We start from the raw sequence: 27,027 nt of genomic DNA on the forward strand, positions 1-27,027 counted from the left end.
TGTTAAATTATCCATTTTAACTAGTTCCAGGAGATTTCTTGGAAGACTGCTAAACTGGAAAGAAGGTAGCCTCAAAAATAATTTGTTTAACTACCTTTGAAATTAAGTGTCTTCAGACACAGAAAATAATGCACTGTCTCTTTTAAACTCTCAACCTATCGCTTTCCTTTACTTACACTTCCCATCTGTCAACAAGTGCTTGTAATTTTATTACACTGTCCTGTAGTTTATGCAGAGTTGGTATTATTTTACAGAGTTCTGTTAATGGACTGGATAAATGGTAATGCTATTTAAACTAGTCTCCTGCTCCAGCAAACACAGCTGCAACTGTACTACTATTTCTAGGCAAACATCTTGACCTGAACATGCAGTGCTCTCTCAACCCGTCCAAAGAGAAATTGGAGCAGACAGCAAAGGGAAAGCATAGCCGGCCGCTGGCGGCAACCAACTGTGTCAAATCATAATTCATACACAGCGTACCCTCTTTCTTTTATATTGCATTTAGGCTACACAACAAGCATATGTGCTTCTTCACCTGGCATCTCATTTACAGCCAAGGGTCAAATGGTAATTATTATTCACAGAAGCTCAACAGTATGTTGAAACCTCGCAGTACACACATTGTTTGATTAGCTGTTAAATGCCAAAAATAAATACTAAATCCAAAGCATAGTATACATTTTATTAATCATGTTTAGAGAACTTTAACTCTCCTCAGAAAAATATTTATTTGGATGTAAATACGTCTAAGCATATACAATGATACATGTAAAAAAATAAAATAATGTTATACTCTTCAAAGTGATCAAGCTACATATTTTCTGAAAACTGACCAAGAACTTTTAGCTAGCATCAATACCTTTGTTGGCCTGACATTTTTTCAATTACAAATTTAGCGCTAAGCAGCTGTAGATTTTCAGTTTAATTCATATTTTCTTTTAAACATGAATACATTATAACCAGACATTCACTTTCATGGTCTGATCAACAATAACCCTTAGGCAGAGGAAATTTAATACTGTGAAGCCAGGGATCTCTTACTTTCCACCATATACGCTATGAGCAGTTGTGTGCTTTATGTCAAAGGACATTATAGATTTAAGACTAGCATCTATCAAATAAACAATTCTGAAATAAATATACTCAAATATGATTTTGCCTGAAGTGTGTATCCATTTTTTGCCTGCAAATTATGGCTCATTTCTATTTATATGAATCTAGATAACAACCATTACACTAGAGGTGAAATAATAAAATGATCATAAATCTCTTTCATATTCCTTTCTGATGGAAGTAATTTCTTTATCATGGCTGAGGGAAATTATAAAAGACTCAATTGTTAATACATAATACCACATATGAATATATTATAACATTATAGCACAGCAAAATATTTTTGTTTGTCAGGACAAAAGCCTTCAGCAGCTTTTTGGCCTCATCATTTAACAACTCATTGAATTTACAGCGAAGTTCTGGAAACAAAGCATACATCCAAAGCAAATCAATGAAATAAAATACACAGAACTAAATGTTTATAACAATAAGAGTAACTCCCAGTTTGCCATTTTATGTTGCTATGAGAAGGGAGAAAAGAACTATTGTTTCATAGTATTAAAACAAAAATCAACTCCTAAAAATAAAAGCTTCATTATACCATTTTTTCTCAAACATATTTCCATATACTAAAGTGGAAACAAATAAGCAGAATCCCAATTTCCTCCACCTTCACGTCTCTTTTTCCAAGCACACAAGGGATGAAACTCAATATAACCAGCAATTTCAACAGCAGAAATCTCACCTGAAGTCTAAAGAAATGTGTCAAACACGTATCTAATTACAACAGGGCCGAATTTGTACAAAAGCCTACTTAAGCATGTCATGTTGTATCCCTTCAATACCACATAATGTAATGTAAAAGTACCTCAAAATTTATTTAGTTAAAATAAACCAGAATCCAAACTTTATTCCACATTTCAACTGCAACAGAATTAAGTGACTTCTTAGAAAGGACAATGGGCCAAAATATTTTTTTAAAAATATTGCTAAAACATTATCAAACCAAAGAATACAATCAAAACAAAAAAGCCATTACCCAATTTGATGTTATTTCTATTTAAGGTAAAGAATTTCAAAGGTTTTTCTTCTCAGAGCTCAAGTTACTACCTTTGTTTTCTTTGTGATGGGACATAGGAGAGAGTTCTCCACAGACCTAGCATTTGCCAATGCTATAAATTTTATAGTAAGTGTGTACAGCCACAAAAGCAGAACATCACAAAACCAAAATGCTTATACAGTGCTGCATCTCTGGGTCAGAATTTCCACAGGCATTTTTATTTCTTTTAACACAGAAACAAATCAAAACAAAACAAAAGCCAAAACCAACCAACCAAAAAACAGGAGAAAAGGAAAGTATTCTTTCAGCAAAGCTTCCTTAAAGAAGTGGAAATTGATGACACAATACTTTGTCTCATACAACTATCAGTATCTGACACAGAAGTAAAATAAAATATAAAAAAGTCTTGCAAAGCAGTACTCAGCTTAAACAAAACACCAATGTTCCAAGATGCATTTCAGCCCATTTGAGGCAAAAGACAAAAAACCCAATGCAAGACAGAATAACAGACCAAATCCAAATGTTCCCAAACAATAGTTAGCGGGCTATGTCTACTTACAGCCTGTATAACTTCGGCGTCCCCAGAAAGAGTAGTTCAGAAAGCAACTGGAGGTTATTTCTGTTTAGGCGCCTTTAGAAAGAAAAAGAAATAGTTGTGTTAAATTACAAATGCTACAGAGCAATGCAATGCAATCACTTTGAGTAGGCATCCCAGTGATGTAACAAGCTGATTTTAAAGACCAGAAAAGTCCATTAGTGGAGACATGGTCCAGCAGTAAATTTACCATGGACTAATTACATTTTCTGGTTTCCCTCTACAGACCATATTACCTATTTTATGAAAGGTTTTGAATCTCTGCAGTGTGAACCAATCACTAAGTTAGGACCTTATCCTGCAAAAACAACCTGAAAGCTAAAAGTACAAAATCAGCAGTGTAACTTTAATTCCCTACCAACTCTGTTCCTCTTAGTATAATAAAGCAGGCAGACGTTTTGTGACCATGAAGAGGTTCAAAGGAACATGTATGAAATGTATACACTTTAAGTAACAAGATAACATTATGTCTAAAGATCCATATAACCTATTTATTTAAATAAAAAAGCAAAGGAAGATGTTACAGAAATCCTGGTCAAATCAAATCCAGAAAAATCAAGATGTCACAGCTTATATTTGGCATTACAGGGTTTTGGGGGGGTGTTTTGGGGGTGTTTTGGGGGTTTTTTTAATGCAGTTTTTTTCTCTATACCTGTAAATATAGGAATTTTGAGGAAGTTAAATATATGATTAGTTGTAACTAAGACAGTGTACAAATGAAAAACTGCAACTGAAATCTGGAAGGTACCCATTTGTCTGTTAAGTTTCTCACTGAGCATGCTGACCAGGGTCACAGCTGCTTAAACTGAGGTGACAAGATCAAAGCTCACTGTACTATAGCCATAGACAACAGAACAACCACTGGCCAAGACAAATATATTTTATTTTCATGATCTCTTTTTTCAACATACAATGCAGATTATTATCTCNCAGTCATACCAGTCAAGAAGTCAAGCTCAAAATAGGTTTTTTGCTTGTTTTTAAGAAATGCTCCACACATGCCACCTGCCATTCAAGCAAAGCAACCTACTGGAAAAACCTTATCACAAGGCACAGTTTGCAATGCACGATGCTTGTCAATACAATAATTCAGGGCATTCCTAGACACCAGACTGCATGGGATTATATAGATAGATATATATACAGATAGATAGATAGAAAGATATACATAGATATATATTATCCAATGGTTACACTACATACATCAATAGACTCCTACCAAGACATTCCACAAGGTGAAAAAATATGTTGGGCAGCAGTTTTGCAAAATTAAGTTTTAGAATTTCATACAGGTTCAGATTTTCCTGTTTGTTAGTCTTAGGGTTGAATTTAAATAATTAAGTCTATTTAGCCTCTCAGGCCTTGTTTTGCATAAACATTGTTCCACATAAAGGTCTTTCCAGTTTAAAGATTTTTTTCATGACTTCCCATGTAGATACACACAGACATTCAAAAAACCAATTTTACATAGCTCCATGGTTTAGTTAACTTACTTATTGCTCCATTAAAGCTCAGTGTGACTACTGATGAGAGTAAAGTAATCTTAGAAATATTTTTATGTACACACAGATCTGTTCACACATTTCAAACCATTAGCAAACAGTCAGCTTTTTGAGTTCTAGATATCCATAATTATCCAGTCTTAATGTCAGGTTCCTTCTTGTTAGTCAAGCATCAGAAATTCTGATTTCTTTAAGCAGAAGAAATCTAAATCATGCATGTAGAGATTAAAAGAGAATTTAGAGTGAAAAAACTGAAAAGGAAGGACTACACTACCGGGATAAGAGAGACGAGTGATAATGCAGCTAAGTAAGTAGGAAAAAAAAATCCGAACTGTGATCTTGCAAGTCACATTTCCAAATCAGTCAAAAGAAAATTTTCCATATAAATGAAAGATAGAGCTATAAATAAGTTAATGGCTAGTTGAAGACTTCTGATTTGAACACTACTTAAGAAGAAAACCTTAACTACATAAAAGCAAAAAAGTGATATATTTTCGTGTTTGTGGATGAGGTCATTTAAAAATAGAAATTTTCTGACCTTTAGTAAACTTGTATATGAATGTATATACTAAGACCACAAAACTGAAAAAGAAAGTTCTGTCAAAGTAACAGTTACATTTGTGATCCAAAGATATTGTGAAAATGAAATTAAGAAATACTAAACCTGAACAAATTAAATAAAAAGAAAAATAAAATTCATTCACTGCTTCTTTTAGCAAAATAGAGACTTAAACCTCTAATTATATGATTACAGATCCAAAATTACATGGAAAAAACATGCAGGGTAAAAATTTGGTAAGTTAGTCTCCAAATAGCTGTTCGGGACAAAAACGTCTGTTGGTATTTCTTAGGAACTCTATCAAGTTTGGGTGCTAGACAAAAATGGTGAGCTGTAACTGAAAGGGCAATAAATTTACTCAGTATCTGTTATTTTGTGGAAGTTCTGTGTAATACAAAAAAGGCACTATAGTACAATGATCAAGTTCATCAGGCAAGCTGCCTTTCACTAAATGCTACAAGAGTCTTACAGGAACACACAGCATCACTCCAAAAGATACTTTACAGGCAAAATACTTGCTCTAATATAAAAAGAGTTAATACCTTAGATCAGGAGTTTCTGGTATTACCTGCAGTTCACATGGCTCACACAACTGAGTATACCATTAAAATACTGATGCATGTGCTGCTGTGCAGACTTTCAAATCTAAGTTCTGGACAATAAATCAAGTTCCATTAAACTAGCAATAAACAGCACTATCCTCACGTCCCAACAGCTTCTACCAAATGAGCTTGGCACTTTAAATTAGTGTTTCAACACACATTTTTATTTTGCCTTTTACAAAATTAAAATGCTTGTTGTTTGAACACTAAGTGAATTAAGGGAATACACAAGTTAAATTACTGATCTTTTGTGAATCCTGTATTTTGTAGCTTTTACTTGGAATAATTTCATCCCACTCACTGAAGTTTCTTTTAGAACTAAGCTTTCTCTACCAAAAATTTGACCATTCTTTATTTATTGCCTGTGATTAAGAACATAAAACATTACTAATTTTCATGAGGGCAATAACAGGAAAAATGTCCTTTTCCATACTTCAGAAAGAGGCTTCAGCTATTCTTTACATCTAATAAGTTACAGCAGATGCTTTTAAAGGGGTCAATTTGATGTTTTAAGTTTCCTATAAGGAGATTTTATGAACTTCACTGAAATAAATTTTTCAGGACTACAGTAGATAGTTCTGTCTAAAAAAATGTTATGAAATTACATGTATGTGAATGGGAAAAAGGATGCAGAGCAAATCTGAAATACACAGCCTAATACCACAGGACTCAACAGCTTCCCATTCAACAGTCACTATGAAGAGTTTCCAATCTTTGGCACAAGGAGTCCAGAAAATACATTACTGTTTTAAAATGGTTCACTAATATACATGGTTTCCCAACAGTTCAACTTTTTCAGGTGACCCCATGCTTAATTTTATCTGAAATAACAACACTTATCCAGAACACACAAATGCAGTGGAACAAGAGTGACTGAGAAAGACATGATCCTCTTTCTCCATGGAGCTGGAACTTGAGGTAAGCACAGATGGACCACAGAATCCAAGAGTGCAGACTGTAAAGAACTACAGCCACTGCAGACTAAAAGCAATCAGAAACACTCCACCACATTTTATTTCAATGTGTGTTGGCAGACACCTCACCACAGCTACCTAGCAGGCAGAGTTTCCCCTGAGGCAATGCGAGAAATTTCAGTTTCATGAATTGGTATCCCAGAACTGGCAGGAAGTTCAAGGTGAAGCATTGAAGAAACAGCGAAGATATATTCCACACTGCTACTATTCAGTTTTCCAAATGAGCTATAAATATTTGTGTTTTTCAGGCAGAGGCAAAGAGCTCAGAAGAGACGAAGTGTTAGTGGTGTGAGCAACAGAAAGTGTGCTGGAGAATCTCTTCTAATATTGCAATAACTTGGACTGTGAAGTCCATTTGTAGTGTCCAAAATTAAATTGATGAGGGTCCAATATCATATAATTCCTTCAATTAAAAAAAAAAACCTGAGGCATAGCTGCAACTAAAGTATATATCACTTTTTCCTTCTGTTTCTGAATGTCTTTTTAGGAAGAAAGAGATTGGGCAAACTGACACCCTGACACAGGTAGATTTTTGAGTTCTTCACGACTAATTCAAGCAAAGTCCACATACTATCTAGAGTACACAAAGTATTTCACATACCTCAGCTTAAAGCTCCCAGAGCTCAGTCTTCTAAACACAATAAAGACTGGAAAAGCATCTTCAAAGTGAAATGATGGAAGGAGTATACAGAAGGGTCAATTTAAAGACAAAGAATGAAAATCTTTGACAAGTGAGGGGGAGAAAATACTCTTTAAAGGAAGGTCAGTACCAACAGGCAGATAAGAAGTAAGTACAGACAAACAGTAAGTTACACTGTGAAGGAAGCAACAGTAAGGTAAGCAAAGAAAAGGGGCTTGATTTGAACTACTGGTTCAAGAGAAATTGGTACATATTTGAATTTTACTTGTCTTCTGCATGCAGTCAGAGGATACCTAGAGGATGACAGAGAGAGAGGTACACTGCAGGGAGAGCACATTATGGTCCCAGTAACAACGTATCTAACCCACTGAGGTCTGGCCATGCCACAAATCTGTTCTGATATCTCTCTCAAGTTTTCATACCACAATAACTATGATCCAGTTGCAATCACGCATGAGGGTAGAAGGGAGAAAAAAAAAAATCTTAATTATACTTTGTACAATGTAATCATCTGCAATTGCTATAGTTCACAAGCAGGTCTCTATTTGTTTCACAGACTTGTTACAGCCTTCACTGTAACTTGTTCCTGATCCTGTGGTATCAACTACACACAGCCACAGAGGCTGTATGAGACTATAGAGCCTCTGTGGGCAAGTGAGCTGTTCCGGTGCTTGACTGTCCTCATGGTGAAGAAATTGTGCCCTTACTTCTCATTTGTAGCCCATACTTCCCAGTTGTGTCCCTACTTCCCAAGTATGCAGCCATACTTCCCATTTCAATTTATGCTTGTTGACTCACCACAGCAATGAGTCTGGCTTGAGTTTTCTCATAAGCACCTCACAGGTACTGGAAGGCTGCTATTTTGTCCCACATAAGTAATTTTCCAGTGGGTTTTAGTTCAAGTAGAGGTACTTCTACCCATAGGCCCTCTAAAACAACAGAAGCACTCAAAGATAACTTCAAAAAGGATTCAAGTTAAGAGTTGTTCCAAGTAAGTTATAAATCAGCTGTACTCTTTAATTAGAAACAGCCTATCCCATTGGGTGCATAGAGAATGACAGCCTTCCAAAACTCTAAATACGAGGCACAGATGCATTTTCTTCTACCACCATTGCTTCAGGAAGGATAGAAGGCTTCCAACTCACACAAACTTATTGGTAGCATAAGTCATTATTTTTCATTCCTCTTTCAGAGTTAACCAAGAGAAGTAAATACACTATCTGCACATAGTAGCACACAGCACTGTACAGCTTAGAAATTGTACTCTAGAAAGGAGCACATCCACATCTGTTTGTCAGCAGAAGTCATTACTGTTACACTCATTTGAAAATACCACGTAACATTTCACTGAAGCTCATTTGCAAAATATACATAAAGTTTAAAAGCACTAAAGCCTTTTTTCATTACAGTTAAATTTTTAAAAATTTCAATGCTTGTCAGTCATCAAACCTCTGTGTGTTCATGCAGCAGTACTCTCTACTCACAAGGACTGAGCCCACCAGGCTCCCTAAGTAGTTCCAAGATGTTACAGGGATATGCATCCTCTGGAAAGGTCTAACATTAGTTATGAGCTCAGGAAATACAGAATCAACCTACAAAATTATCCAAGACCCTTAAAACAGAAAGCTAGTGCACAGCACCCAAATCATCTCCATGGGTTTATTTAACCATGAAGTCCTAAAAGTCTGACTCTGATAGGGGTAGAATAATAGAGTTCAGAATACGTGACTCCTATTGCCTCACCAGAGAATTTTATAGAGAGTTTGACTTAGACTTATGTCTGAAAGGAAGGCAAGTCTTACTACTTTGCTACAAAAACCATGTTGCTGTATCTGCTAGAGGCAGAAAACATTTGTGTATCCACGTCCAAAGCCACAATATGCTGAACTTCAACACATCTGGCAACTGCTGTCCATGAATGTGATTTGAATGAACATGTCATCAAGTGAGAGAAAGGCCCAAAAACTAAGAGCTAAGCAAAAGACTGTGCCAGTTTTTCCATTAAGAATTCTCTGCAAAGATCTTGTGTCTCTAGTCAAACTATTCATAATCTCATTAAGCCTAACAATATCAAGTTTACCAACCTCATGAATAAAAATTGGAATCTGAGAAGTTTAGGACTGATATTACAGCATTTCGATGGCCAAGAAAGTTTTCCCCAGGTCAAAAACCACTTAAGCACAGCTCCATTTCCCAGGCTAAACAGTGACTAGCTATGAAAGATATCTAACTTAGTCTCCATTTAATTTCAAGTATCTATTAGATATTTGTTTCAGTTAAAAAAAATAAAATTCTGAACAGAATCAGGACACTACCGCAAACTCAGTTTCTTATTTGTAGTACTACAGTACTACACTGTACTAGTGTACACTACTCGAACCCTAACATATTTTCTGTTCTTCATTTTCTTCTCCCATGAGTTTGATGTCAATTCTCCCTACATTATGCAGAACAGTGTTTTGCACTGTCAGAGGACTATACTCACTTTGCCTTTAAAAATAGGGGATTTTACTAAGAAGAAAAGAAAGAAACTAAGGCTTTTGTTTTCTGGAAGCTTCTGTATTCCTTACATTTTCAACAGAAAGGATATTTCTATAAATAGTTGGTCACTACTCTTCTTAATTCTACCTACGGCACTAAAAAGCCTGAAAAACAAAGTAAAAGCTAGGAAACTACAGGCTGGGAAGCTCCAGTTCAATGCTTGGGAATGTGACAGAGCAAAAGAGAAGCTATTTCTGTTCTAGACACTAAGAACAAGATGATGACTGGGGGTAGTCAGCATGGATTTACAACAGGGAAAATTATGCCTGACTAACCTGATAGCCTCCTACAATGCATAAAGAACTTGGCAGATGAGGGGAAGGCAGTAGGTGTTGTTCATCTTGACTTCAGTAAAGCTTCTGACATTACAGAGAAAGACCTGGGGTCCAGGTGAATAAGATATCGAACTGGAGCCAGCAATGTGCCCACGCACCAAAGGCCAACAGCATCCTGGGCTGTAATAGTAAGAGTGTTGCCAGCAGGTCAAGGCAGGTAGTCTTTCCCTACAATCAGCACTAGGGAGGCATCTGCAGAGATGTGCCCAGTGCTGGCCTCCCCATTACAAGAGAGACATGGACATACTGGAGCAAGTCCAGAGAAGGACCACTAAGATTAGTAAGGAAGCAGACTGAAGCACACTGGGAGAAGTTGAGAGAGTTGGGACTCTTTAGCCTGAGGAGGAGAAGGCTCAGAGATATCTCAATGTGTATAAATACTTTGTGTATAAATAAGTGATGCACTTCCTTCCCAACCAAGGAAGACTGAGCCAGACTCTTCTCAGAGGTGCACAGGGAAAGAACAAGAGGCAATGGGCACAAATCAAAGTACAGGAAAACTGCACTTAGACCTAAGAAAATTGTTTGACTGCAAGGGTAGTCAAACACTGGCTTAGGTTGCCCAGAAAGGCTGTAGATTATCCGTCACTGGGAGACATTCAAAATTCAACTGAAAACAGCCCTCAGCCACCTGCTCCAATTGACCTTGTATTAATCTGTGGCGTGGGACTGGACAATCTTCAGAGACTTCTTCAAACCTCCACAATCTCATGAGGCTAATTTATTGGATTTTATTCTATAAAGTATACCACAAATAAGGAAACAGAAGTTATAAAACCTCCATGGAGTAATATAGGTTCAAGTATCAGATGAAACAAAGATGATCTTTGACAACACCTGGGATCACTTCCAAGCCAAAAAAAAAAAACAACAGGGGAAAAAAAAGGCAAAGAAAGAGGGAAGGGGAAGCCACTCTATTATACGGAATTTAACTAGAGTTTGAACAGATTCTTTAGAAACACGAGAAAGGCCTGGGGATAGTCCTGATAGGCTTGTAACTGTCTTTCTGGCACTGAGCTACCACAGTAAGTTTTCACTCAAGTATTTTTCTATCGCACCTGTACAGACGTCCTGCCAAAACAAAGCCAGAAAGGCTGGTGTTCCTTAAAAAAATTAAGGGAGACTTTGCCACATTGTTTTTGATTATCGGTCTAGACTATTATTAAAGACAAGCCAGCACAATGCACTACATATTATGAAGGAGAATAAAACATTTCTTCTGATGAAGTTTCAACCAGACTCCTCATAGTAAATGAGGTAATATAACACTATGAGTCACTGAAGCTGCAGCCAGATTCCTCATACATTTTTGGAGTTTAACTGTAAAATTCCAGATAGAAGTGTGGTTTCTGCTATTAAAATAAGGAGCATCTTTGATGTTCTTTCACATATTCTATATTAAAATGATGATAACTCAATTTTCACCTGTGGCCATCTAATATTAAATCAGTTTTAAAAAAAACTGAACTGTCTCTGCAACAAATAAATATGATTTTTATAGACTAAAACTAAAATTTATAGCATTGAGTTTAATATCAGTGCTCTGTAGAATCAATTTAAAATAGCTTCCAAACACAAAACACCATTTGAAACAAAAACACTGGCACAGTTCTGCAGATTCAGATTTGGTTTCACCATTTTGCAACAGTGCAAATTACCCATTTCAGAGGAAACAAGAAACAAGAGCATCCAGCAAACAATGTCACAAAGGATGAGCACAAAACAGATGTGGGAAAAATAAACAGCCTTCCTGCCCTGGAATTCGTAAAAAGGTCTGCAAAGAGCAAACAGGACTTCTCACTGCAATTTGACTTCTAGACCTATAAAAGGAGTCCCATGAGAAAAGACAGTCAGATGAATAAAAAATACTAAAAATAATAGCAGGCACTGAAAAGGCTTTTAGAAGAAAATTGCTCTTGGACTTATAGTTTTATCAAACATTTTGTAGTATTCTGTCATCAAAATGTAGCTATCTTCTGATTTTTTTAAATTCCATTAGAATATTGCATCTTTTTAAATACTGTCTTCAAAGACGGCCTTTGTGTATTTCTGATTCAACAGACATTTTTAGAGAAGATATTTGAAGCTGCTTTGACAAAAGTCTGCTAATATAGAATAATTACCGTAGTATTTTTTATTTTTTTTAACTGTAAATAGAGGTGCCCCAGTACAGTTCACGTAAGATAGTCCCACATTCCCTTGGTAAGTGATTAGCACTGCAGGCTTCAGTCTCCTGCTTGTTCCAAGATGAGGAATGTGCTGTGCTTTGCCCTTAACTATGTAGGATTAGCTAAGAGAAGGATTTTTCACATCCATGATTAACAAGGAATAACTGTTCACCCCTTTAGGGCTGTTCAAAACCAGGTATTCCTTACCTGAACTCATCATTCTTCTACTACCTATCACACACAAGAGTGAAGGCATTAACTCTTCAAATGCTCATGTATTCAGACTGATGCCAGACAGATAATTAAGTATCAATGCTATGGGGGGAGGAAGTCATGACATCGAGCAGTCTTAAAAAACAAGCACATGCATAACCCCCTGAGTTGTAGGCAGTCTGAATTAGACTTGCCTGTCTGCAGCAGTCAAAATTGTTCAGAATGTACCCCAACTTAAAAAAATTAGTTCTCAGGTTCAGTAAGGAACTTCCACACCAAAATAAAGACCAATATTTAGTGAGAAAAGAAACTAGAGAATAATTTCAAGCTAAAGAGCTAAGAACTTATTCTAAGAGCTCAGTACAACTTCTGTACTATAACACGAGATCTTACGACCAAAAAACTGATTTCATTGACACTATATACAATCAAGCACAAGATGAAATACTGTTCATTTATTGGCTGTGTTTTTAACTATGACAGTGATATAAATTATTCCTGGAATAGTAGTGGTGACTCCACTGTTAATACGGCATTTTTCATCAGGGGTCCTAAGATTCCACAATAGCCTTTACACTTCACACCTAAGTGTCTGCAAACCAGAAAAAAAAAATAATCAAATTTTGCTTCAGCTAAAACTGCAAAACTGCACCATAAAAACAGATGACATTTGGTATTTTTTCCAGAAGTCTCTGCCCCTGAATTTTGATCATATAGCTTCATAGAAGTAAAATCTACTGTTTCTTATGCTTCTCTTCTGTAACTGAAATGACTATATACTATCAGAGATTCAAAACCCAGAAAGACAAAGTTCAGCCCAAACTAATTATTCTGGGATTAATTTATTGATACAGTTCACATTTAAAGAATCATGAAAATCCTGCTATTCCTCTTTTAGAAGTTAGTATTTTCCTAGTTGGAATTTACATTTTGTCAATAAAGCTATCAAGTAATTGGAATAAAACTGCAGTCTCGTGCCACATATCAATACATAATAAAAAGTTAGCATATAGGTTTATTTTAATCTCTGAACAGTATGTTTTATCTCATCAGTGATACAGGAAGTCTGCACCCTAAGAAAGAAGATACACATAATATAGTGCAGCTCTTTTCTAGACTAGGCAGAAAGAGCAGTACTAGTTCATAGTCTATTTTGAAGCAGCTGTTAATTCCCTCAATAAATGCCCAGGCCTAATGGACACTATTGCCCAAGATAAACTGTATTTGTTTTTATCCCAGATGGACTGTTTTATTTCTTAGTCCATCCTGCTATGCATGACTGCAAGATGAGATGCTCCATAAAACACCGTACATTCAGAGATCATGGTAACTCCTAAGTCACTTTTGATTCTACCATTTCAAAACCTACTAATGCAGCGTAATAGTTTACTGCATTTATCTGAGAGAGCTCAAATGGATAACTCTAACCCTGTAATATGTGAAATACAGCTAAATCCCAATTTATTTTATTGAATCCTATTTAATATTTTTAACAAGATCAACTCCTATTTATTGAGGTTATAATTAAGCCCTTGCTGCAGAAACTGCAAGCACAGCAGTTTCACATAAAAATTTATATCCAGAAATCAAAGTAGTTTGTTTTCTAACTAGAAAGAACTTTTCCTTGAAACTATTTAGTTGAAATATACTTTTCTTTCTGTGCTGTGACACATCTGTACATTTCAAATTGTTCGTATGTACCATGAACAAAACCATAGTGACTTTCAGTACTACTCAAACACTCATAAGTACACACCTAAATGCTGCCATCATGTTAACTTTTATTAACTTCTTTGAATGTATTTGTGGATATGGAGCCCAAATAAATAGCAAGTACAGACAATTCCTCAGTTTGACAATTTAGAATTGTGTTGTAAAAATTTAGAAAAAAGAATGAACAGTTACAAAACATTTAGTTCTTGAAATATTTCTTGCTACATCATTCAGTAATGCATTGTAAGAAACATGAAAATACAACATCAATAATTTCAGTTTAAAAGCTATTTCATGTACCAACTTGATGTTCAACCTTACGGCATTCTTTTCTCGACCTCCTGATTTCAACTTATTCACACCATGCAGCTCAGGGGAGCTGGTTTTTGGGGAGGTACGGGCAGGAGGGGAGATTTTGCTTAGATACTAACTCAGAGACTGCAGTTGTTTCTGTGAGAATAATGTTTTATCTACACACTACAGCAGAAATACCTTTCATGGGGGTTGGTGGCCTTTTTTTGTTTGTTTGTTTGGGGGTTGGTTTTGTTTCTTTTTAGTTTGGCTTTAAGTCTACACAGGTAACACTTTAGAACTATTAAGATCATAAATTGACATTTTAGAAATAAATTTTATTAGTCAAGTTTTAAAAGTGTAGGGTCTTGGCCTGGAAACTTTTTAGGCCACACAAGCAACCTTTCTCACAGGAGTAATCAGTAGGACTACTCATGCAAACCAAGTTATTCACATGGTAAATGTCTGCAGAATCAAACTCCAAATTAGCATTTTAGGGGCATACTGCTGCCTCAATGGATTATTCACAGATACAGAAAAAAAAAAAGTGGGTAGTTTTCAAACAATTGCTGTAAACTCTTCCTATCCTGACATGTTTTTTCCATGTTTAGCATAGTTTTAGAATTATAACAGCTGGAATCCCAACTACTAGACCTAAAAAAATATTAGGAAAGATTATGATAAAAACATTCCTGTCAGCCAAATTTTTTTTTTTTAAAATGAAAAGGTAACTGCTCTTCTTTTTAAACAAGAGTATAGTTAGCCCTCAAAATCTGACTACACTGTATTTCTGGAGTACAAAGAACTGTACAGAAATTTTAGATTTAAGTAGCTTATAATAGAAGTGGTTCAGTCTACAGCAGCTGTCTTCAACCAAGTTTTATACTTCACTCCAGATGGCAATGACTTGTAAAAACACTGGGATATTTTGAGCAGTATCGGGAACACCACGGAAGGAGGTGGCCTTGGGGAACACAACGGTCTACATTTATTAAAAATAATTTTTAAAGCTGTGTCTAATAGTTTTCAGGAGATGTACGGTTTATCTTGCTATCTTAAGAGACTATTTCAAACTATTATGAACATCACACCCAAGACAACAGTTTTATGAAGAAAGAAGAAACAAGTGTTTAATTCCACATTCTCATAAGGAATTGTTTCAAAAGGTTTTGTCTCCCATAATAAGCAGTGGTCTCTGGAAATCCATAAATGTTGTCAAAATCCTCCATACCTAGATCCTTTTTGTTTCCCTGCCATGAAGCAGACATATATATATACACATACCCAACACTAATACATCACTGTGGCCTATGTCAGAGGCTCACACAACATAACAGGTCATATCCCAATCCCTTCCCTGTGGGAACTGCCATGTACTGAACATCCACATGCTCTTTGGAGGCCCTGCTCAGGTACATGGGCTCATACAAGTAACTAGTTAACACAGAAACTCTTGCAGATGTTAAATACAGGACAGTCAAGATCATAATTAATCCAAGAGTTTTTGGTACTGCTTTGGGATGTATTCAAAGGTATAAGCTGTCCCAACTGAACTTCAACACCTACAGCCCATTTTTCTATCAAAGAGGGTTGGTTATTTCAGCAGACAGAACATCTACACAACACAACAGACCATTTGATTCTTCCATTCAAGATATAGGCAATGAGAAAGCCATATTCATGGCAGACTCACTGGTTCAGGCAGTATTGCACCAAACTGGCTTGCACTGGAGCCTTAAAGCGCTTCAGGACTGCTGGAGACTGGGACTAAATAAACAGTGCAGTGTATACCCATTTATTTGACTGAAGACTTCACACAGAAGTATCCAACTAAAAGGCTTACAGGAAAATCACCTTAGCCAGGGTTTCTCCAGCTACTAAGTTCCCACAGACCTATAACTTACTAAGTTGCTAGTTTCCACCTCATTTTCCCTCCCAGTTCTTAAGTAGCAGGCATACCTATACAATCATTAATTGCAAACTGAACATTTTTACTTTAACACAGGGCTGCTGTAGTAAGAATCAGCTGTTACAGCAGTATTTATTGTAGCTTTCAGTTCCATTGCACTTCTACAATTACTCTGGTGTGACACAAATTCCCATTGTGAAGCATATTAGGTCTAAATAGCTTTGTGTACATACTACCACATCTACCTTGTATACTAGAGATTTGTTACTGTTTTGGTAAACTACAGGAGAAACCATCTGAGAGAGGTATATATACAGATTTAATCAAATCATATCCTAAGCAGTTCCTCTCTTCTGAAGAGAAGGTTGAGAGTTTCTTCTCTCTAAGATTAATTTTGCAAAGTGCTTCAAGTCTTCCCTTTCATTAGAGAGAGCTGAGGATATTCAGCGTTTTGGATTCCAAGTTCTAAAAAGGAGTATACACAAGTAACTCACTGACGAACCAAACAGTTCCCTGGAAATCAGAGTAATTGGTCTAAAAAAAAATTTGTAACTGAAATTCCAGTTAAAAGGGAAAAAAAACACCAAAAAAACCCAAAAAAACCACCACTTCAGTTAGAGAGATGGGTATTTTTTTCCCCAAAGGGCCACTACAGTGAAAGTCTGTTTTCACATTAAAGAAAGTACTGAAGTACGGGAAATATATTTTAAAATTCAGCTTGTACACTAGCACAGGATATTTCAACGTAAGAAATATTAAATGTAAACAATCCGATAAACCAAATTGAGTTCATTTAAATTGTAGTAAGGTTCTTTTATACCTTCCACTGGCATGCTAAAAGGTCTGTGTCAGGTATTCTTTCACAGCAGTTTGGCACTTTACATTTAGAGTGAAAATGTGACACCCTACACTTACACATTGAAAAAAAAAAACTAAAAAGCTTTAAAGTGCTTGCTATTTAATGTATAAAAGAAAATACTTGAAGGAAGTGCTCACAGGTTTCCTGAGAAATCATTTTGGATTTCAGAATCCCAAGGAGATGAATTGGCTGTCAGATAACAATGTGCCTTCATCAGATGGACTTGGCAGTTGTAAACAAGAAGAATTTTCTCAGCTTTTCCTCACAAATATGAAATATTTGCTCTTAGCCAACAGCTGGGGCGGTTTAAAGACATCCTGCATATATATTCAAATTACAAGTCACCCACACACCTAACACTGACTGAATTCCAGCAAATTAAAGAAACTGACAAGTGTTGGAGCAGATACAAAATAATTCTGAAGACAAAACACAATCTGACTTCATAGGTCTAAATAACTAAATTTTCAAATGTCAGTTTGCCTGCTGAATAGTGAAGAAAAATAACTTACAAAAGTAGCCGTAATTTCTCTTCAGAACTAGTGCCTTATGTAAATGGAAAATATCTACCGCTGTCCAGTTATCACAGAAAAACCAAAGAAAAAAACCAGAAAATGTAACGGCAAAATACAAGCACATCAGACAAATCAGTTTTACTACTCAAGTTCATTTTTCTCTAGTATTACAATTCTATACTTCAAAAATATTACCAGTAAGTGCCTTGAAATTATGACAAGTTTAAAAGTTTTTTGAAATTTGTTAATAAGTCAGATAGCAAGATCTTACTTTGATATAATCAAGAAATAAGGCTGACTTAAACTGTTTTAAGACTTTGCAAGCTTTTGGTATCTCAGTGTCAAACCAGATTCACAGTGAAAGCAAGAGTCTTCTAATGTTTATTAATGTTTCATGTACGTGTACTTTTGCAATATGAACTAAACTGTTGTTTATTTTTTTTATCTAGACCTTATAAACCAAATTTAGGTATGTGTATATATTATTCCAATATATACCTCAGCAGGAGAAGCTGTACTAAATCCCTATGCTTTGTACAAAGTTTAAAACACATTGTAAAAAGCATTGCATTAAGTGTTTTAATACGACTTAGAAATGCATAGTCAGGTTTTTTTTGAAGAGCAATCGATCTCATTAAAATTTATTAAAAAAAGTTGTACTATATAATAACATTTCCATTTTTAGGTCAAAAAGTTACTTTGGTTTATTTGAAAAAATGAGGTAATTATCTCAAATACATAATATTTCATCTATTATAGAAGTATCATAATTACACTGGTGGTTACTAAGTCTCTTGAATAACTTTGTGAAAATGACCAACCAAACCATAATGGTTTGTGGGGGTTTTTGTTTTAAACACACAGCAGCTGTGGATACAAAGCAACTTTAATAAGACCAACCATGTTCAAGCCAGTGCTGCTTTTCAATGGATTAAAGTACAAATACTTTTATGAAGTTAAAGCAGCAGCATATGAAAAACTAAACAAGAGCTCAGAGGCATTCTTAAAAAAAAGGTGATATAATGAAAATGCAGCAACTAAGATGCCTAAGAATGAAGGCACCACTCTGAAGTTCTACATGAACATACATTAATACAGTGACATTCCTGGACTTTCCTGACTCCAAACTGAAACTACGTCCAAAAATCAGCATCTTGCCTTTAACAAGTCAAGTGCCCCAAGTTGTAGAATACATTTTAAAAAACATTTGCATTTGAAGTGCAACAAAATAAGAAGGCACATACTGAAAATTAAGCAGCTATTATAAAAAGCTAAGCTAGTTTTGGAACTACTCATTTTCTAGGTCTCACTGCAACCAAGCAGGTGTTTGTACTTCAGCTTCGTCACACAAGATCCCCTCATCTCTGCTCCATCTTCTCTCCCCGCAGTACTCAATCTTTTTTTTTTAAATCCAAATTCAAATAATTTTTGAAAGCTAAATTTTTCTAAGCCATTGTAAAAGCTTTAATCATATAAAAACTGGAGTAGAATTCAATTATTGCTTTCATACAAAATAACAAGACAATATTTTATAACCAGTAATTACGTCCAACAAGACATTGTATGAAACATCTAACATCTCCAAGACTAGTACCTAACACAGTATGTCCAAACAGGCTTTTCTGGTGTATTTATGTTTTAAAAAGTCCTTGTGCATTCAAGATTCAGGTGACAATATCTGATCGTATTCAAACTATTTCTTACAGGCAATTGCAGTTTACACTTCAAATCTGGACTGTTCATGAATGCTCCCCTTCCAACCGAGTTCCATACATACTGCTTGAGAATTTCTTATTTCTCTTCTGCCTCAATAAGGCTAGAAGTCCCAAGTTTATAAACAAAAACCTAAAATCTGAAGCCTGAGTACCTTAACAACTAATTTTACCAAAAAAAAAAAGTTAACACTTTTAGAATTAAAAATACTTACAGCCTCTCCAGCTCTTTTAAATCCTGGAATGCTCCTCTCTCAATAGTACTAATCTTGTTTTCCATGAGCTGACTGAAATACAGAAATTTTTATATATAAGTTTTAATATCTCTGAGATAAGTTGTTGTGTTAACAGTGGTCATTTAGAGGCAACCACATATTCATTAAAACAATACAACAGCTATCCTAGAGCAACATCCACTTTAACCTTCCGGACTCCTGTCATCAACAGTTTACATAGGCTCATATACCTAAAAGAAGGAAAATAATCTTTGGTAAAAGAAACAGGAATTGATATGACATTCACTCATATAGTTTAAGAGTCCGAAGTTAAAAAACTACACATATGCTTGCACACACATCACTGCTCTTCGGCAGGCTACAAGACTCCAGTCGAACAGTATGAAGGGGATATTAGTCTCACATGAGAATAACAAAACTAAAATACTGAATCGTGGTGTTGGGAGAAACATCAGTGAAAGACTGAACAGACACTGTAACCATAACAATAGTTCTGTTTTGTAACAAAATTCAAAATTACTACAATGTTGTATTCTGTTTCAGAGAGAAATAGAAAAAGGATTTTATAAGACTGCTTGCTCAAATTAAACCAGCCTTATCAAATAAGTAGCTAGATTTTGTCCTCAGAAAAAAAGAAAAGCCTATAAAATTTTAAAACCTTCAGAGTGCTTGAAACAAAATTGTTTAAAACAAACAAAAACCCACCCAAACAAACCAACCAAATAATTCCTTTCTCAAATCCACTATTAAAGTGTTTGGTTTTTTGTCCAGAAACTGCAGAAAAACAACAATCATCGACTGGGATTTGCCTTTATGTTCAGTAAAGGAATAACTTTTTTCTTAATAAATTCCCCTATAGGTCAGGTTGAGAGCACCCATTTTCAGTGTAAACTGTAAATTTCATAACCTTGAACTGAATTAACTCCAACCACTTTTAGCAGCTCTTACTTGTATTACTGATGTGTATTACAGTAATACTGATGTGTATTACTTGTAATACACATCAAATTAAATCCTCAAGTTCTCATAACCTCAAGGAGATATTAAAAAAATTTAGGCAAATTATATTTAAAGCAATTGCTAACTTATTCATAAGTATATAACACATGGCAAAGGGGTTTTAAGTTCAGATGCAGTAGCACAATAGTTAAAAAGTAATAACCCATCCACCTAATGAACTGAAAAGTAACTACAAACTCTAGCATCAGTCCTAAAAGATATCAATGATAGAAAGAGAAAACTTACAGAACTCGAAGATGCCTGAGACCAGCAAAGTCGGTCTTCGTGATTCTTGTGATGTTATTTCCATTAAGATCCCTAAGAAGAATAATTTATAAGCAGCAAAATTAAAACATTCAAAAGCTACTCTTAAATTGTTTTGTTTGTTTTCACAGGCACAGCATTTTCAGAAGTTAGGAGACGCAAATGAACACAACGAACCATTCCTACAAGTAACACCACATGAGTTCCTGATTTCCAAGCAACTGAACCAAGGTTTTGAATCTTGAAAGCAGTAGTTTGAAACTTTGTAACAAGAGACTCTTAAAAAGTCGATTCTGCCTCAAATTATAAAGCTCATATTTAACTTTAACAACAATCTCTAACAATAGAAGAGTCAAAACTCTCAGAACATGGTTATAACTGCATTTAGAAAACCACTATACCTACTACATATATATATGCTACAGTATTTATTTGGCTGTTACAAAATTAAGTGACAGAAACAAAGACAATTTTAATTTTTGAGCCACTTTCAGATTTCCTAGTATGGCTACAAATGTGGAATAGAGCTTAATTTCCTATAACAAACATTAGGTTTCAAACAAGCATAACACTGCTGGAGCAAATGACAGAAAATATGATTTTACCAAAACTTATATCTTCACTTGCTGCACAGGAAGCTATACTGACTGCCCAATGAGAAGCATGTTCAGAAGCAATGGAAACCTGCATTTAGGCCCTAGCATTTCTGGTCATACTTCTAAACTACTTTTTCCTCTGGACTGTATGCCTGTTCTTCATAACCTTTTGGGTTCAAGATACAAAATTCTCCCAATTCCAATCACTACAACTAAAACCAGACTTGGCAATTCCTGAGGTAAGCCATTAGGAAGTGGTATTACATGGAAGCTACTCTAACAATTACAGCTCATTCCCAACGCAGTCAGGAAAACAAAAATGTATTTTTTTAGTGTTTTATACCACGTGTGGCCAAAACACCACTGCAAAGAAACCACACAAGTCTCAGGAGAAATGTGTCCCTGATATTCTTCCTGAGTGAAATCCACCACTCCAGACATGCGTTCATATGCCAACACTTAAATGACTTATTAGAGAGCAAGAAATAATGCGCTCACCTCTTCCACTCCCTAAGACCTCTGAAGGGCAGCCTGATATAATAAATAACCGACCACATGTAGAAAACACCCCTAGCCGCGGAGTGCGCGACAGGAGGGGAGGGATCACCGCTGTGGCACGACTTAGTGCCCTGCGAGTGCGAAGGCGGCTACCGCACCCCGGCGCGCCCTCGCCCGCCGGCAGATGCCGAGCCCCGCGAGCTCCCGCGTCACGCCGGGGCAGCGGCGGCAGCGCGCCCCCGCCCGCCCCTCCGTGCGGGAGGGAGCGCTGCGCGCCCGGGGCCTGACCGCCCGCGCCCACGGAGCCGGGCCCGGCTCTGCCTCGGGGAAGGCGAGCCGTAACAGCCAACTTTGCCGGGAAATGGGCGCCGGCGGGGGGAGAGGCCGCTCCACCACCGCCTTGGGGCGCCTCCCGGGCCGCGGCGGTGCCCGCCCCGCCGCCCCCGCTCCCCGCGGAGGAGGGAACCGCGCTCCTCACGGCGGCTTCCCGGGATGGAAGGCAGCGGCTGGCAGCAGCGCACACCTCTCTCGCGTCTCCGCGCATCGCCGTGAAGCGGGCACGGCCAGCGGCAGGAGTAGGGAACAGAACCCCCCCACCCAAAGAGAGTCGGGACCCCAAACCCGGCCGGCGCCGGGGTCCACCTCAGTCCGCCAGCCGGCAGGAGCCCGGAGGGGAGCCGGAGGCTGAGGAGCGGTCGCCGCCGCCCCGGCCGGGTTACTTACAGCCTCTCCGTGTTGCGCGGGATGTTCCTCGGGACGCCGCGTAGCGCCAGCCCGTGACAATCCACGGTGCTCCCCGAGCAGGAGCACTGCGCCGGGCACGGCTGCGGCGCCACTGCGCCCGCCATCGCCAGCAGCAGCCCCAGGGACAGGGTGAGCTTTCCCCAGCCGCACATCATCACCGCCCGGGCCCACCGGCCTCGGCCCCGGGGAGGCGCGGGGCGCGCCGCCCTCCTCCTCGCCGCGGGGAGCGCTCCGGCAACTTTCAGGGCGCGGAGACAGCGAAGTCCGTTCTATCCAAAGCCAAGTCAAGAAAACAACCCCGACGAAGTGAGGCGGGTGGCACCGCTCCGCCGCTGAATGCAACTTCGCTGGGCGCGGGGCTGGGCCCGGGCCGTCCCTTGCTAAGCCCGTCGGTGGCGGGGAGAGGCGGCACTTGGGGTCTCGTCTTCACACACTCCCTGCGATGGCGAAGCAAACCCACAAGGCTTAGGGTGCGGCGGAGTTGGGCGAGCTACTTATCTTCCTCCTCGCCCCTTCCAAAGCAGTGACGCCCCGCTGAGCCCCCGGCGAGAGGCCGCGGAGCTCAGTCCGCCCCAGCGGCGCTCCCTGCGCGGCGGCCCGCGCAGCGCTGCAGCCGCTCCCACGCGCGTTCCCCGCCGCGGGCCGCTCACAGCCCCACGGGGGGCGGCGGCGGGGCTGACACCGCGCACACACCGCCCTGCCAGAGGCGCCTTAGCAAATCATACCCCTCTCGCAAGCATTCATCAAACTGTCTCAAGGAAGGAGGAGGGAAAGGGGGGAAAAAAAAAAAAATCAGTCAAACACACAAGATGCTGTTGGGCTTGGCTCTCCACCCCCCGCGCCCCCTCCTGCTGTACGCTCCCAGGCCAAGTTTAGCAGGAAAGGGCTGGTCCTAGAACACGATAATAATAAGCAGCCGAGAAGTGATTCGTTGCCCTGCTGGAAGGGAGTTCATCCACGACCTTCTCCTCGGTGACAGATCACAGTTATAGATCCTCCTGTGATCCTGGGAGCACGGCGAGACAAAAATAATAAGCGATGTGCAGCGAGAGCGGGAGGGGCGGGGAGAGGGGGTGTTATTCTGCTCCCCGTGGTCTCCCGGATACCGTGGTTTTGCTGCGGCAAAGGCACCTGATGGGAAAGGTGGGAACTGCTCAGTCCTTCCACGTGAGGCCAGTTCAGCAGCTCCTGGGCTTGCTGCAGTAAAGGGAGCAACTTTCCTCCTCTCCCGAAGCCCACCGAGGTTATAGCGCCTCGGGAAGGGTTGGCTCCCCTTCCCCTGCTCCCGCCGGTGCACCTGAGCTGTCGGTGCTGGTGCCGAACAGCCTGGCCCGACCCTCGGCTCCCCGGTGGCGGCGCTTCTCCGACGCGGAGGGAAGCGGCGGAGGGGAGCAGCGGGGAGCGGGAGAACGGAGGCGACACGTCGGCTCCTTCCCTCGCACCCCGAATCTCTCCGCTTGAACAATGGGATAGCACCGCCGCTCGCAGGCCGGTCGGCTGGCTCTCCTTCCCGCCGCAAGGTGCCTGCCGCCGCCCGCCGAAAGTGCTTCCCGAGCGCGGCCGCCGGCCGAACGAGGCGCCGAGCGCTCCCCACGCGGCCGCACGGCGCCCCCGCCCGCCTCTCCCGGTACGGCGCCCCTCGCCCCGCTCCCACGGAGCCGGGAGCGCCCCACGCGCCGCCCTATATAGGGCCGGCCTGGCCGCGCCCCCCCGGCCCCGCCCGCAGCGCCCCGCGCCGCGCTCACTGGCTGCGCCGCCGCCCGCCCCGGCCCGGCCCCGGCCAACGCGGGGCGGGGGGTGCGCGGCGGCGCCGGCCGTGAATGAAAGTTGGGGGAGCGTGGCGGCGGCAGGGGAGGCAGGTCTCCCCATCCCGCCCGGGGAGCGCCGCGGAGCTCCCCTCCCCGCTGCCCTCTCCGCGCCCTTCTCCGCTCCTCTCTCCGCTCCTCTCTCCGCTCCCCGCCGCACGGAGCTCGGAGTTGCTGCGCGGAGTTTCTCACGCGGCCCCCGCCTGCGCGTGTCGAGCGCTCCGCGAGGAGAAGGAAGGGGAGGGAGCAGGGCTGGGGTCCGTCGTGATGCTCCAGTGTGTTCTACCTGGAGAGGGAGCGGGCTGAAACGCCCCCGGCTGCACTTGGGAAATACCTCGGGCGTCTCACCGAGGGTCTTGACTGAGAGAGAGGATGAGGATTTTTGTGGCATGTTCTTCGATTGCAGTTTTACTGCGAAACCCAGCAGAATCTCTCATACGTTATTTTCGAAAATAAAATAAAATGGGCAAGTGTTATTCCATACGGTAAAATATGTCGAGCAGCAACATTAACACTGATGTGCTTGTTTAAAAAACACCTTCCATTTTTAAAAAAATTCTAAATACATACAGTGTTTTTAATACATTTTCCCAGTGTGTTGTTTATTGTCAGTACGTCTTCAGCATTTTTTAGGAAATTACTAGGTTACATCTTAACAACATTTGAATTGTTTTTGTTCTTCCTTGCTTGTGAATTCAGTTCCATGTGATTCATAACAGCTCTTGAGACCCCAGTAATAGGTGAAAGTGATTTGTCTTTCATTAGACGGCAAACCCCAGCAGGGATGACTAAGCCTTCAGCAAGGTGTAGCTTGGAAATGCTCAAGGGAGTCTATCGTTTCTTCCATATGGCTGGGTCCAGCTGAGTCTCTTAGTCCCTGGGGTCTCTGCTGCACAATCCCTGCAAGAGGCTTACTGTCTCTTTTTACCCGTTACCAAGAGGACAAATTCTGTTCTGAGAAATGCTATTCTAGAGCTGAGTTAATCTGCTGAAGTGGAAGCCAACAAAGTTACTCCTGACTTCTCTTACTGTAGAATGTGAGCCCAAAGGAAAATTGCTAAAAATGCACCTACGAAAGCTTTTTAGTTTTTGATCCATTTGTTTAGAAAACATTCAGTAAATAGGGTTGTTTCACTGTTTTCAAATGCTGATAATGGCGTCTTGGGTCTTACAGAGACGCAAAGATACTCCAGTTTTTACACTGATGCAGAAAGGAGAATTCAGTGAATGTAGGGGGAATTCATCAGCTTCCCTGTATAAATGATTTTCACTCTTTTCTCCCATTTGCTTGTTTTAAGTCTTTACAAAGGATTTCAAAAGGATTTTTCAAGTTTCTAGCAAGCAACAGAAAAGAAAAAAAACCCCTTAATCTAACATATTGCTTTTATGCGTCTGCTAAAACCTTTATCATATAACTCCAGGCAGACAAAAAACAGAAAAAAAACAAATATTAACAAATGTTAACCATTCAGTATTTTTCATTATTTGTTTCAGCAAGGTACCAGCAATGTGCTTAGTTCTGCAGAAGACACAAAAATAAGAAACAATAAATCTTTTTAATATAGTAATTCTTAGAAAATCTAAATCAATTCTTAGAGCACTAAACGTTGCTAAACTTCTTCATGTAGAGCTGATTCAAAATCTAAACTAGTCTTAATTTAATATACTTTATTTCCAAAGAGAAGTATGCTAAATATAAGCAAGATCAATTTTTATTCCTATTTGGGGGGTTCATTGATTTTTAACATGCCCACTTTTGAAGCATACCTTTCATTCATTCAGATTGATTTTCTTGAGTGTCTTGCCTGCCAGCATATTGAAACTGTTTGTGATCAAAACTCTCCAATGGGAGAGCTCCCAATGTCTGAATTTGTCTGACTATGAGGCCTCTCAGACACACTCTAGTATCATTGCTGGAATATGAACCTTGTCCCACAGAGCACCCCATGGCTGCAGAATCAACTATAAGCCACTTCCAAAGTTATGAGGGAAAATATTCCCATAGAGGAAGAAGCTAGACAAAAATTTTAATATCAAGATATATTAAAATAAAAACAATTGGAAACATTCATCAGTGGAAGAGCAAAAATTTAGTTACAGCCATTTTGGAAAAAACTGACATCAGCTAAAAGCAGTTTTCTCTTCTCTGGATTTCTTTGTACAACATTCCACCCTTTGAAGGGTAATATAAAGGGATACTCAAAAAAGCGAAGGAGATCAGAACTATTAGCATAAGGAGATCAAAGTCAATAATAATAGGTAACATCTTCAAAACGGGATCCAGAACATCAAAAAAGCTGCTACTCCCAAATGAGGTTGGTAACAGTGACTATGGCTGAGCACAAATCTGTCTGCTGACACATATCTGATGTAGACACATCTGAGTGAGCTCAGTGAGCACCATCAGCTCTATGAGCATCACTATTGCTTTACAAGGACACTAGACCTAAAAGATACCGAACTAAATGACTCATCAATTTGTAAATAACTGAAGGTCAATAAGGTGATAGAAAAATGGCCAACAGAGGCATTATGAAGAAAAAAGAGTATAAACTAATATGTTTTCCTTCTTTGACATGGTAACTAGCTTCTGGGTAAGGGGGAAATATGATAGATGGTGATATTAGCAGGCCATTTAGCACCA

The 27,027-nt window shown here is 39.3% G+C and overlaps 1 protein-coding gene across 6 annotated transcripts in view; it reads right to left on the reverse strand.

Moving 5' to 3' along the window:
- SLIT2 (slit guidance ligand 2) overlaps positions 1-22,733 on the reverse strand; it is a 265,859-nt gene extending 243,126 nt beyond the window's left edge. For all 6 annotated transcript variants that reach the window (XM_017805302.1, XM_017805295.1, XM_017805287.1 and 3 more), the window contains exons 1-4: positions 22,558-22,733; positions 20,723-20,794; positions 19,457-19,528; positions 2,673-2,744 (exon numbers count right to left, since the gene is read on the reverse strand). In XM_017805302.1, the coding sequence (XP_017660791.1) occupies positions 2,673-2,744; positions 19,457-19,528; positions 20,723-20,794; positions 22,558-22,733 (392 nt within the window). The remainder of the gene's footprint in view (positions 1-2,672; positions 2,745-19,456; positions 19,529-20,722; positions 20,795-22,557) is intronic.
- Between the last annotated feature and the right edge of the window lie 4,294 nt (positions 22,734-27,027).

Source organism: Lepidothrix coronata, unplaced genomic scaffold (assembly GCF_001604755.1).
Source record: "Lepidothrix coronata isolate B3197 unplaced genomic scaffold, Lepidothrix_coronata-1.0 Scaffold0, whole genome shotgun sequence".
NCBI classification, from domain to species: domain Eukaryota; kingdom Metazoa; phylum Chordata; class Aves; order Passeriformes; family Pipridae; genus Lepidothrix; species Lepidothrix coronata.